This window comes from Suricata suricatta, chromosome 15 (assembly GCF_006229205.1).
Source record: "Suricata suricatta isolate VVHF042 chromosome 15, meerkat_22Aug2017_6uvM2_HiC, whole genome shotgun sequence".
Lineage (NCBI taxonomy): Eukaryota > Metazoa > Chordata > Mammalia > Carnivora > Herpestidae > Suricata > Suricata suricatta.
Window position 1 is genome coordinate 16,197,126 of NC_043714.1, and position 13,990 is coordinate 16,211,115.

The 13,990-nt window shown below is 35.9% G+C and overlaps 1 protein-coding gene across 10 annotated transcripts in view; it reads left to right on the top strand.

The window, feature by feature from the left end:
* LOC115278992 (serine/threonine-protein kinase Sgk3) overlaps positions 1-13,990 on the top strand; it is a 134,611-nt gene that overhangs the window by 106,274 nt on the left and 14,347 nt on the right. For all 10 annotated transcript variants that reach the window (XM_029923484.1, XM_029923494.1, XM_029923493.1 and 7 more), the window contains 6 exons: positions 1,193-1,250; positions 8,019-8,102; positions 8,207-8,338; positions 12,171-12,283; positions 12,373-12,409; positions 13,002-13,088. In XM_029923484.1, the coding sequence (XP_029779344.1) occupies positions 1,193-1,250; positions 8,019-8,102; positions 8,207-8,338; positions 12,171-12,283; positions 12,373-12,409; positions 13,002-13,088 (511 nt within the window). The remainder of the gene's footprint in view (positions 1-1,192; positions 1,251-8,018; positions 8,103-8,206; positions 8,339-12,170; positions 12,284-12,372; positions 12,410-13,001; positions 13,089-13,990) is intronic.

Below are 13,990 nucleotides of genomic sequence, written 5' to 3' on the forward strand. Positions count from 1 at the left end.
GAGAACACAGTGGGAAGAGACAATGAATTTAAACCTCTTACTTGAAGAGTTTTACTGCAAAGGAAAGCAAAGTAATGGAGTGGTAGCTGGAGGGGAGGTTTAGTTTTGAGCTGCTTTTCTGTCCTCATACACGGAGTTGTTCAGGCAGCACAGAAACAGACTCGCTTTCAGTTAGGGTTCATCACCAGCAGTTAACAGTGGTGCCTTGGGAATGGCCTCAGTTAGCCCATTCACTATGTTCGAAAATTCTGTGTGATTTTTTGCTATTTGATTTGTTTAAAAAAATTATTTCAGTATCTCAACATGTCACTAAAGAACAAAATAACTAGTCCAAAGAGCAGATTCTTGAAGAAGAAAAACACCTGAGTTTAGTTAAGTATTTATCTTCCTAATCTTTACCTGTTATTATTTAACCTAGACTTGGTGTTACTCTTGTGTTTGAATTGGCCATTTATTTTGATAATAAAAGAAATGTAAACCATAAATGGAGTCATTCTCTTCTCCTGAGTCCAGTTTAGGATTCAGACAGTGTTGAAGGAAACTGCTTTTCTGGCTGCTTAGGTTCTGCTTTCTGCTGCCATGTGCTTTTGTCTACCTACAGTCAGTGTTGTTTTTACCTGAGAGGTTAATATAAATAAAAGGACAAAATTAGTTTTCCCTTTGATCTTTGTACTCCTGGATTTTCTGCCTTGTCAACAGGAGAATAAGCAGAGAGGTCTGTAATGTACGATAAGTGATATATGTGCAAAATCTTATGTGTCAGAAGACTTGCCAAACTAGATAGTCCTTGGAATAAATTACCAATTTATATAATTATTCAGTTTCCTCATTAACAACATTGGTGAGGTTTATGGTTAACACAACTGGTTTAAAGGGAAGCTACATTGAGTTCAAACAATATATAGATATAGATAAATGCTTTTCTCCCAAAGAGTCCTCCTTAAGCAGAGGTTAACAAGGCATAAATAAAGTTATAAAATGCCTTATCAGAAAGTAGATATTACTACTATCCATTATTACCTATTTTATATTCAAGAAGAGGTATACTGCCAGTGTGGAAGCTGGAATCATCATGTTAGTGTTTTGTGACCAGCATTTACTTATTAAAGAGTGAGATACTAAGAAATGTTTAAAAGATAACATCTTTACAATTTCTAGGAGGTTGATTGTTGTCATTGTTCATTTATTTCAGTGCTAAACCAACAGACTTTGATTTCTTAAAAGTTATTGGAAAAGGCAGCTTTGGCAAGGTAAGAGTTTTTATTTTTACATTCACTAAATAAGTACTTAAGGAATGCATGCCTTAATATGTTCCAGACCACAGTGCTTGTTAGTGTGCAGGATATGGAGTTATGATGCTTTCCCTACTGTGAAAGCACTTAAGGAGATAAGGCACCTGCTCAAATTTTAATGTAAAATTCATTTATTCAACAAGTATTTGTTGGGCACCTATGATATGCCAAGCATGGCTTCTGGTTAGATAGTACTGAACAAAACTGATGTTACTAACTTTGTGATGCTTATAACCTAGTAGGAGAAGTAGCCAATTAAAAATATGCACTTAACACTGACTCGGTTAAGTGTCCAGCCCTCGGTTTCGGCTCAGGTCTTGATCTCATGGGTGAGGAGATTGAGCCCCATATCAAGCTCTGTACTGACAGCATGGAGCCTGCTTGGGATTCATTCTCTCTCGCTCTCTCTCCCTCCCTCCCTCCCTTCCTCCCTCCGCCCCCTCCCCCACCTCCGCACACTCACTCTCTCAACCCCCCCATGCTCTCTCTCCCCCCCCACCTTCTTCCCTCCCTCTCTATGCCCCTCCCCCACACACTCTATTTCTCTCTCTTTCAAAATAAGCTTTAAAAAAAAAGTCGAATAATTAGAAGCAGTAATGGGACTGTGAAGTAAATGAAAAATAGAGTGAAATGATAGATGACAATAGGCAGTGGTGGGAAAATGCCTACTTAGATAGATCAGGGATGGCTTCTTTTTATTTTTTTTTTAATGTTTATTTTTGAAAGGGAGACAGTGCACTGAGGAGGGGTAAAGAGAGAAGGAGAGGGAGAGGGAGAGGGAGAGAGAGAGAGAGAGAGAGAGAGAGAGAGAGAGAGAGAGAATATCTCAAGCATACTCCGTGCTGATGGCATAGGGCTCAAACCCATGAGCCATGAGATCATGACCTGAACTGAAATCAAGAGTTGGACACTTAACTGACTAAGCCACTCAGGCACCCCAAGGATGGCTTTTTTAAAGAAACATATTTAAGCTGAAGCTGGAAAGACAAAAATGAACAGCTATGAAAACAACAATTGGGGAAAGAAAGGAAAACGCTGCTGTTCCTCATACAGTGAGTGTCAGATGAATCACATAACTTGAACGTGTAGCCAAACTAAGGAAGGAGAATCTACTTTGAGGCCAGAAGCATTGTAAATGGAGTTACCAGAATCATCAGATATATTTAAGTGCTTTTTTGCATTGTACTTCAATCTGTAGTGAAAATAAATATGCACGTGTTTAATTATAGTTTGCTACATTCCTCTTTTAGTAGCTCAGTTCCCTAGATACCAGAAACTGTGAGCATACAATTAAATCCATGTGTGTTTATTAATTCAGCACATAAATTGACCACTCACTACAGGCTGGACATTGTTAGAAAGTTAGGAAGGGATAGTGCACTCTGAATGCTCACTCACAGGCTGTTGGGATGTTAGAGATAATCTGTCCTTAAAAACAATAAGAATTATCTTTTGGAAACTTGATGTTTAGATCTAGAGTCTACCAGGAATTGGTTCTCACATATAGTATGAAGTTACAGGGTCGCAGTTCATTTTCTCCCCTATTGATATCAAACTGGTCCTACACAATTTATTGAAAAGACTGTTCTTTCCCCACTCATCTACAGGATAACCTTCATCATTATCCATATATGCATGGATCTGCTTCTAGATTTTATGTTTTATATTTGTTTTGAGATTTTATATTCTGTTAGTCTATGTAGTTTGATAGTCAACAAAACAAGTTCTCCCTTCTTGTTCTTTGCATATCTCTGTAATTGGCATGCCAATTTCACAAAATTAGCATGCCAATTTCCACAAAATTCTGCTGGATTTTGATTGGAATTGTATTGAATCTGTAGAACACTTTGGGAAGAATTGTCATTTTATATTATTTAGTCTTCTAATCCATTAACCATGGTATGTCCTTTTCTTAATTTAGTTCATCTTTAATTTTTCTCAGTAATGTTTTATAGTGTCCTACAGAGTTTTTACACATATTTAATTGGATTTATTCCTATGTGTTTCTTTTCTTAATGCTGCTGAAAACTGGTGTTAATTATTGAAGGTGAATATATGCATTACCTGTGTGACACATTGGTTCTGCTTCTAGCTAGCTATCCAACAGAAATGCATGCACAGATGCACTAAGAAATAAATGCATGTCAGAATATTCATGGCATTGTCATTCATAAGCAATCTAGATTTCTGTCAGTTAGCGTGGATTAAGTTGTGTAATGCAGTTTTTCACAGGACTAGAGCAAAAATAATCTTGAAATATGTAAGGAACCACAAAAGACCCTGAATAGCTAAAGCAATTTTGAAAAAGAAAAAACTGGAGGTATCAACAATCCTAGATTTCAGGATATTCTACAAACCTGTAGTCATCAAAACAGTATGGTAGTGGTACAAAAATAGACACATAGATCATTGAAACAGGGTAGAGAGTCCAGAAATAAACCCACAATTATATGGTCAATTAATGTTCAACAAAGGAGGCAGGAATTTGCACCGGGAGAAAGTCTTTTCAACAAATGGTGCTGGGAAAACTCCACGTAAAAAAATGAAACTGGACTACAGTTCTTACACCATACACAAAAATAAACTCAAAATGGATTAAGGAGCTAAATGTGAGACCTGAAACCATAAAAATTTTAGAAGAGCGTACAGGCAGCAGTTTCTCTGACATCAGCCAGAACAGTATTTTTCTAGATATGTCTCTTGAAGCAGGGAAAACAAAAGCAAAAATAAACTGTTGAGATCATATCAAAATAAAAAGTTTCTGCACAGCAAAGGAAATAATCAACAAAACAAAAAGACAACCTTCTGAATGAGAAAAGATATTTGCAAATGGCATATTTGATACAGGGTTAATACCCAACATAGATAAGGAACTTTTGAAGTTCAGCACTGAAAAACCAAATAGTCTAATTAAAAATCAGCAGAAGACATGAACAGACATTTCTCCAAAGAGGACACACAGATGACCAACAGACATATGCAAAGATGCTCAACATTATTCATCATCAGGGAAATGCAGATCAAAGCCACAGTGAGATACCACCGTACAACTGTCAGAATAGCTAAAATCAAAAACACAAAAAACAAGTGTTGTGAGGATGTGGAGAAAAAAAAGCCCTTGTGCACTACTTAGGAACACAAACTGGTGCAGCCACTAGAAAACAGTATGGAGCTAACTCAAGAAATTAAAAATAGAACTACTGTGTGATCCAATAATTCTACCACTGGGCATTTACCCAGAGACTTTTAAAACACAATTTTGAAAAGATACATGCACCCCAGTGTTTAAAGTGGCAGTATTTTCAATAACCAGATTATGGAAGGAGCCCATGTCCATCAGTAGATGAATGGATAAAGATGTGGTTTATATATACAGTGGATACTACTGAGCTATGAAACAAATGAAATCATGCCATTTACAACAACATGGGAACATCTAGAGAGGATAATGCTAAGTGAAATAGGTCAGTCAGAGAAAGACAAATACTATATGATTTCATTCATATATGGAATTAAATAAAACAAGCAAATAAAAAAGAGACAAACCAAGAAACAGACTCTTAACTATAGAGAACAAAGCGATAGTTACCAGAAGAGTGGTAACTGGGGGTGATGGCTGAAATAGGTGAAGGAGATTAAGAATACACTTACCATTTAAAAAAAAAAAAAAAGAGTGCACTTATAATGAGCACTGAATAATGTATAGAATTCTTGAATTACTGTATTATTTCTCCAAAACTAATATAACACTGTATGCTGACTATAGTGGAACTAAATTTTTTAATTGTATAATGAATTATTCTGTGCAATAAAAAACAAAAATTATGCTCTGTGACACAACATGAATGCATGTTACATTATTTAGTGTGAAAGAAGTCAGAGACAACTTTATAGGATTCTAATTACATAAAGTTCCAAAAAAGGCAAAACTTAATCTGTTATTACAAGTTGCAATAGTTGAGGAAGACAGGAATAAATAGTTTCTGAAATAGGGGGAAAGATGAGGCTTCAAGCTACTGATAACGTTTTATTTTTTTTTATTTCTTTAAAAATTTTTTATTTAAACTTCAGTTAACATTCAGTGTAATATCAGTTTCAGATGTACAATTTATGATTCAATATTTATATACAATATCTGGTACTCATCACAAGTGCACTCCTTAGTCCCCATCACCCATTTAACCCATCCCCCTCATCCACATCCCCTCCATCAGTGTTTTCTCTATTGTTAAGAATATGTTTCTTGGTTTGCTTCTCCCTCTTTTTGCACTATGATTGTTTATTTTGTTAAATTCCACATAGGAATAAAATCATATGGTATTTGTCTTTCTCTGACTTAACTTCACTCAACATAATATGCTCTAGCTACATTCATGTCATTGCAAATGGCAAGATTCCATTCTTTTTTATGGCTAAATAATATTCATGTATGTATATATATATATACACATACACACACACACACACCATGTCTTCTTTATCCATTCATTAGTCAGTGGACATTTGGACTTTTTCTGTAATTTGAGTATCTTACATAATGCTGCTATGTATCCCTTCGAATTAGTATTTTTGTATTTTTGAGGTAAATACAAAAATAGACACATTGATCAGTAAAATAGAATAGAATACCCAGAAATGAACCCACAACTATATGATAATTTTATTTTTTGATCTGGATAGTGGTTACACAGTGTGACTTCATTTTGTAGTAATTTACTGAGCAATAATGATTTATGAGTTACTTTATATATATGTTTAATAAAAATTAAAAGTCTTATAAAATGGTTAGAAACCAGCAAAGCACAGGGGTGCCTTGGTGGCTCAGTCGGTTAAGCCTCCGGCTTTGGCTCAGGTCAGATCTCACGTTCGTGGGTTCTAGCCCCGCGTCAGGCTCTGTGCTGACAGCTAGCTCAGAGCCTGGAGCCTGCTTCTGGTTCTGTGTCTCCTTCTCTCTCTGCCCCTCCCCCTCTCATGCTTTGTCTCTCTCTGTATCAAAAATAAATAAAACATTAAAAAAATTAAAAAAAAAACCAGCAAAGTACAATAAACCAAATAAAGGCAGGTACACAAAAAGAAGGAAAAGTAAACAAATGCAAATCCACAGTGTGTCTGAAAAGTAGAAAAAATATATGATAGCATAAAATAAATAATGGCAACCTAAAATTTATTACAAACTCTTCTCCACTGAGTGGACTTGGTTCCATTTTACTCTTTTAGTTTGTTTCTTAACTGTCTGCCCTCCAAATCTACCTGTCTATTGAAAAAAAAACCACTCTTTTAAGGGAATCAGCACCCCCTAATTGTCACATTTGAATTATTTTCTCATGACATTCTTGAAGATGAACCAATCAAAATAGAGACGGAAAGGCAGGTGGGAGGTGTTGAGAAAAGGAAAAATGTAAGAAGGAAGGATGTTCAATAGAGTCAAATATTGTAGCAAACAAAAGAATGGAAGATGGGAGAAACGCGGACAGTTGAGCACAGGACATTTTTACCTTGAATATGTTTTGACTCTGCCTTGATTAACTTTTTTTAAATCAATAAGCTTTATTTTCCGAACAGTTTAGATTTATAGAAAAATTGAATTAAGAGAAAATACAGAAAGTTCTGAGAATTCCCAAACCATCCTCTACTCCACACAGTTTTGTTTTGTTAATATCTTACATTAGCATAGTATGTTTGTTCCAAATAATGAGCCAATATTGATGCATATTATTAACTAACATCCATTTTTCATTTAGATTTCCTTACTTTTTACCTAATGGCCTGTTTTTGTTTCAGGGTCTTACCCACAATACCACATTACATTAAGTTATCGTGTCTTCTTACGTTTATCTTAGCTGTGACTGTTTCTCAGACTTTCCTTGGTTTGAGGACCTTGATCATTTTGAGAAATACCAATTAGGTATATTGTAAAATTGATTTTTGATGCTTTTCTCATGATTAGTCTGGGGTTAGAAGTTTTAGTGAGGTTGATAACGCAGGGACTAGAATATAAGGTCCAGTGGTATCCTTACTTGCTGTGTCAGATTATCTCAAAAAACTTTGGAATGTACCCCCATTTAATAGTTACACAGCTTGCTGGGCATCTTGAATCCCTTCAAATTATTTTTAAAACGCTAAGTTTGTTGCTTTTTTTCCTGGAGTAAGAGTCTCTAAGTTTCTTCACATTTTCGAAAGTGAATGCAACCCACCCTGTACAGAAACTCAGCTGTACATGGTGCTTCTTCCTCTGAATGCTTCTGAATTTGAGACTTCTGAGAGAAACCTTAAATGTAAAAACAGAAATGCACTTGGATCACGTAGAAACCATTTTTCTTCTCCTTTTTTTAAAAATGTGTCCAGGAAGTTTATAGCCTCAGTATTTTCACTCTTTAGGACATAGAGCTGGTGCATGCACGTGTGCACACCCACGCACACTCTTGAGGATCTCAAGCTGTTTAGATTTGTGGACTTAAATTTAGTAAAAATCTCAAATATCAGCACATTAAGTAACAAAGAAATAGTACCTGGCTATTCAAGTGATTGAATTTTTTTTCTGGTAAAATATCTAAGGAGAAGGGAAATAGAAGTAAATTCAGTAGTTTTCAGTTTTCAAAACTAAAACATTATATAATCTAGGTCCTTTTTGACTTTGTACATAATTTATGAATTTATTGACAAGTGAATTATTTCTATCAAAATACTGAAATTTCTAATAGTATGCACAATCTTTAATTACAACAGGTTCTTCTTGCAAAACGGAAACTGGATGGAAAATTTTATGCTGTCAAAGTGTTACAGAAAAAAATAGTTCTCAACAGAAAAGAGGTATAATAAAATAGCATTGTTTCTCCTAAATCCATTTTCTCAAATAACAGATGTTTTCTGGCATATAATACAAGTTGATCCTTAATTTTTTTTTTTTTTTACAGCAAAAACATATCATGGCTGAACGTAATGTGCTTTTGAAAAATGTGAAACATCCATTTTTGGTTGGATTACATTATTCTTTCCAAACAGCTGAAAAGCTTTATTTTGTTCTGGATTTTGTTAATGGAGGGGAGGTGAGTTTTATAATTAGTTTTATTTAATTTTTTTTTGAAGTTTTTATTTATTCAAGTAATCTCTACCCCCAAATGGTGCTTGAACTCATGACCATGAGATCAAGAGTCTCATGTTCTTCCAACCCAGCCAGCCAGGCACCCCTATGATTAGTTTTCTTGTGTTGGTAATGTTTGGAAAAAGTAGAATGAAGTCACAGTTTTTCTTCCTTACCAGTTTTTGGAAGAATAGGCTAGCATTAACAGCTATTATATTCAAGATTCTGGCTAATAGGCACAAAGCAAGATAATGGAGAGTCGTAAACAAAGCTCTTAAGCAGCTTATGGTGTAGGTGGAAGATTCATTGATTCATTAAAGAACCTTGGTGTGAAGCTACAAACTTCACAGATACTATAGCAAGAATAATATACTGAAACATTAGAATAAAACATTTGTATTTAGATAATTATTGTCTCCACAGTTGCATTTAAAGATTACTCTAGCCTATCATTTTCTAAAATGTAAAACATGCAAACTATAATCAGATGAGGTTATCCTCTAATAAAGAGTTCTGTGGTGAAGTCAGTGGAAAATATTTCGTGTTCTGTCCCATTGGCAATTAACAATGTGTTTCTTGGTGACTCACAGTATGTTTCAACCTGCAAAAGACTTTGAGTTCTGTCTTAAACCAAAGATTTCTTTGAAAATATGTTTCTTACCATGTAGTCCCTTTTTGTTTGAACCAAATCTATTAATATCCCCAAAACTCTGAATCAGGGGTATTGAAACATATTTTGGGAAATGATACCGTCATGATAATTACAGTAATAGCGAACATCAGTCAAGTGTATGTACTAATGTGCCCAGCGCTCTGGTTCTTTGTATGTATTATTTTATCTTCACAACAATTCTGTTAAATAAGATCAAGAAACTGAGGCTCAGAGAAGCTAGGTAACTTGCTCAGGTCATGTAGTTAGTGTAAGAGTTGCCATGGGAAGGCAACCGAGCGGCCACTTTGCTGTGGAGAGCAACTGACAACCCCACTTGCAAACCTTGAATGACCTGAGCCATTTGAAAAGCACCAGTGGCCATTTTATTGCAGGTCAGATAATAGTTCCAGGCACCGCCAGGGACTGAGGACCCCCACTCTCCAATCTGGACTGTCTCAAACTGGAATGCCTCACCATGGAATTCCAGCATCCCCCACCCCACCGAAGTGAACAGCCAATTGAATCCTGCCACCGTCCAAAGATACCCCTACTTGGCTATCGGCCCACCTGAGCTCAAACCCAGAACTTTTGCACTCATAAAACACCTTGCTCTCCCATACCAGGCGCGACTTCCCTGACTCCCCACTCTGGAGTCACGGAACCTCGCCCGGGAATTGCAGACTCCAATAAAGGCCTTCTTGGCTCCATAACTTGGTCTCTGTCTTTCCTCTCACCTCTTCAAACCTTACAGTTAGTACTAGAGCCAGGAATTAAACTCAGGCATTGTGATTCCAGGATTTAGGCAGCTGACCACCCACCTGTTCCTCTGTTTCTCAGCCCCCACATCTTTCTAATTTGTTTGATCTCTGAGCTGTGAATGTCTCCCAAAATTATTCTGGTAGACAGTGTCCTATCTTTACAAACAGATCTTTTATCCCTAGTCCCAGAGCAGAAAGAGAGGAAAATAATTATTTCAGCCTTACTATAGTACACTTAGCTGTAGAATAAAGGAATTAGAAGGAAGACTATTATGCAAACCTGAAAGATGATCAGACTTGCCTAGATCATTTTGGGTTTTGGTTTTTTGGGGGTTTGGGGTTTTTTCTTTAAGATTTTCTTTTTAAGTAATCTCTACACCCAACGTGGAGCTCGAACTCACAACCCCAAGATCAAGCATCAAACACTCTACTGACTGAGCCAGCCAGGTGCTCTACCCCTAGATCATTTGGGAGGAATATCATAAAAGAATTCTTCCTCAACCCCCTACATCTATGACAGAAGTGCCATATGCCTCCTCAGTGTAGAAGCAAGACAATGAAAGTTGAAGATCTGAAGGTTTCCTGTTGTTATTACTAGTGTTGTCCCCTGATTCTCATACTTAACACTTTAACCTAGATGTGTGATACTTACTCACATCTGTTTTGGAACCAGGTAGAGGATAAAGAAGTAACTTTTATGACATTAGGCATATAAACAAGCTTTCCTGAGCCTCAGCTTCCTTGTTAATTTTCTACCTCAATAGTTGGGTGGATTAAATAATACAAACATATAAAGTCCTTAGCATACTGCCTTTTGATTTAGTAAATAGTCAGTGTTAGCTATCATTAGTGAATGGTCAGCTTTTCATTTTGGGTAGTTTTAATTACTGTTATATTAGACAGATGTGATCAGATCAGTAAATAGAACATTATAATAGTATAAGCCACAGCTAACAAAGGCAGCAGTAGGACTAAATAGGAGGGAGTATTCCACAAATAATTAAAAGAAAAACAGAAGAATTTATTCATTACTTAGATACAGAGGCTAAGTCCCAGGCCAACCTCCACGTATCTACTCTGTAGAGTCTATTATAACTGATCTTCACCATAACCTTTCAGAAGAGGTTAAGAAACATTGGGAGACGATTTTTATTAAGTCAGAGAAGGAAAAGTGGAATGAATTGCATACAAAAGAAGACTTGAATCCAGATCTGATCAGCTTTAAAACCTGACTCTTCTGACTGTATGTACCTTGTTGCCTTCCATGGCATAGAGAGCTGGATGGAAAGTGATGTCATTAGAGTAGAATACCGCAGTAGCAGTTAAGTTTGTAAAAGAGGACAAGGGACTCTGCTATAGACAAGTTGAGTTTCTTGGCTTGTGAAATTTCAAGAAAGAACAGTAGGCAGCAGGTCTTTGCAGGAGAAGCTCTAAGCACAAGTCTAGGTGGGGTATGGCCACATGAAAGACCTCAACGTAGAGGATGGTAGTTAAAATCACTGGAATGAATTAGGTCACCTGGGCAGGGTGGGTATGCAGAGAAAGGATAACCATGAAGAAACCCAAGGACAAAAACCTTGTTATCCCTGCAGAGTAAGGGGGCGGAGAGGAGCAAAGGTGGAACTCTCCAAGGAAGAAGGAGACCTAAGGCGAGATCATTGTTTTAAAAAGCCAGGGGACTTAGAGAAAGGACCTAGGGCAAACTTCACCCAGGCAGGTAACCTAATGAGCAAAGACAGATTTTAGGTAAGAAATAAATCAGAAGTATAAAAAGTGAACTGGAGAGTCCAGCTGCTGCTCAGTTCCCACCATTTGCTACCACATTGGAATTTAGGCTTAAATGTTGCAGAGTTTCCTTTTCTTTTCCCCCATAAGAAACCAAAACTATGAGTTTTTATCCCAAAAAATTTCCCTATTTTTAAATGTTACCAGTTATTAAGATTTTTCTGAAAACAGTAGTTGACTCAAACAAATGAGATCTGTAGGTTATATTTGGTCTGCCAGCCAATTGTTTTCAATCTCTGAATAGGGTTTGATTCCCCCCCCCAAATGAAAGCAGTCAAGAAATGTCTAGTGAGATAATCACAAGGCTATGGTCTTTGTTGATCATCTTTTCCAGAGTGATCAGGACACTGCCGCATTTAGGATTGAAGAGTAAATGAGAGATGAGCAAATTAGCAAGAGTGAAGAAAGATGCTTGGTACAAGAGGGAATTAATTGTTAGGTGGGGGACACAGACAAGGGAGAGTCAGGGTTCTGGGCTTTGGCGCGTTTTTATCTCATGTTCAGAATAACAAAAATCCTATTTTTGTACTTATAGGATATATTTCTTTCACTTTATGTGTGAATGATCTTAATATCCATTTTTATTTTTTCCTATTTTATAGCTGTTTTTCCACTTACAAAGAGAGCGGTCCTTTCCTGAACACAGAGCTAGGTTTTATGCTGCTGAAATTGCCAGTGCATTGGGTTACTTGCACTCCATCAAAATAGTGTACAGGTGAATTTTAATAATTTCTTATAAAAATGTCAATTAACTTTATTTCAGTTAATATTCAGTTTTGCTTTTCTTTCCTTTTAATTTAATAGAGACTTGAAACCAGAAAATATTCTTCTGGATTCAGTAGTAAGTATTTTTAAAAATCTCTGAATTCTCAATTTTATTGTCATTTATGCTTAGTTGGAAAAATTCAATCTCAAAGGCCCCACACTGCATGGTTCCATTTACATAACCTTCTCAAAATGACAAAACTTTAGAGATGGAAAACAGATTAATGGTTGTAAACTGACAGGGACAGTGGGAAAAGCAGAGTGAAAAGATAAAGGGGTAGCATGAGTGAGTTCTTTCGTTCCTTTGGGATGATGGTCAATTATCTTGATTGTGGTGATAGTTAATACAAATCTGCACATCTCTATTGCGTAGAACCACGCATATACACACACCCAAATGCATGTAAAAAAAAAAATAGTGAAAACTGAGTAAAATTGGCAGTCTGGTTAACAGTATTCTACCAATGTCCGTTTCCTGATTCTGATATTTTACTGCAGTTATTTAAGATATCAGCATTGGAAGAAGCTGGGTGAAGTGTACACAAAACTCTTGTGTAATATTTTTTCAGTTTCCTGTGGGCCTACAATTATTTTAAAGTGAAATGGTTTTAAAAATTGTGAGTTTATGCCCATGCACTGTTTTATCTTACTGCTCCTGTATTTGTCAGGGACATGTTGTCTTAACAGATTTTGGGCTTTGTAAAGAAGGAATTGCTATTTCAGACACGACCACAACATTTTGTGGGACACCAGAGGTAAGAAGTATGTCTCATTTGTCATTTATATAATCATGTGGAAAATGCAAAAATGAATCACAAATTGAATATATAATATTTGAAATCAGAAACACAGAATATTTTACTGAAGTAGAATTTCCATTTCCAGCCACTCAGAAATATGTGATAATCATCCCTTCAGACACTTAAAGTTCAGTGATAGTATTTTCAATTGTGATTGTGAGCCATCACAGATAACCCAACAAAGATATACATTATGCTTATAGTGGTAAAAGTTTACCATATCCTTTATTTAAAAAAAAATCACAGATCAGCAATGAAAAAGTCATAAAATTGTGGTAATGTTTATACCATTCTAAATGTACTAATAGCCATTGAAATATATTGAGTGTTCATTTAACAGAAGAAAGTAAAGTAGTGGATATGGACGGAAAAAATGGCAAGTCAGAACTAATCAGAACATCTAATTCTCTAATCATGTTAGCTGGCAGAAAATGTATTCTTCTATTTGAGACAGTAATAATAATCCTTACAAGTTATGTTAAAGCTTTGTTGTTCTCACTAAACACACACACACACACACACACACACACACACACACACACAGAGTTTATTTTAAACTTTCCTAATTTTAATGTATTTACAGTGATCTTAGATGCCAGGTAGTATTTCATCTTTATCGTAGAGTAATTGTGAATATCATGTTGCAATGTGTGATAAAATGGTTCACATGAGACTTTTCATCAAGATCAGAAAAATTGTTTTTAATTAAAAGTGAAAGAACTTTGAAATTTTTTTTTCCTTTTTTCCTTTTTCTAATCTAACCCTAGCTCTTATGTATATTTGTAATCATTCTGATTTGGTTTGTGTATGAAGAACCATTTTTTGTGAATGTGTGTTGACTTCATAGTTAACAAAAT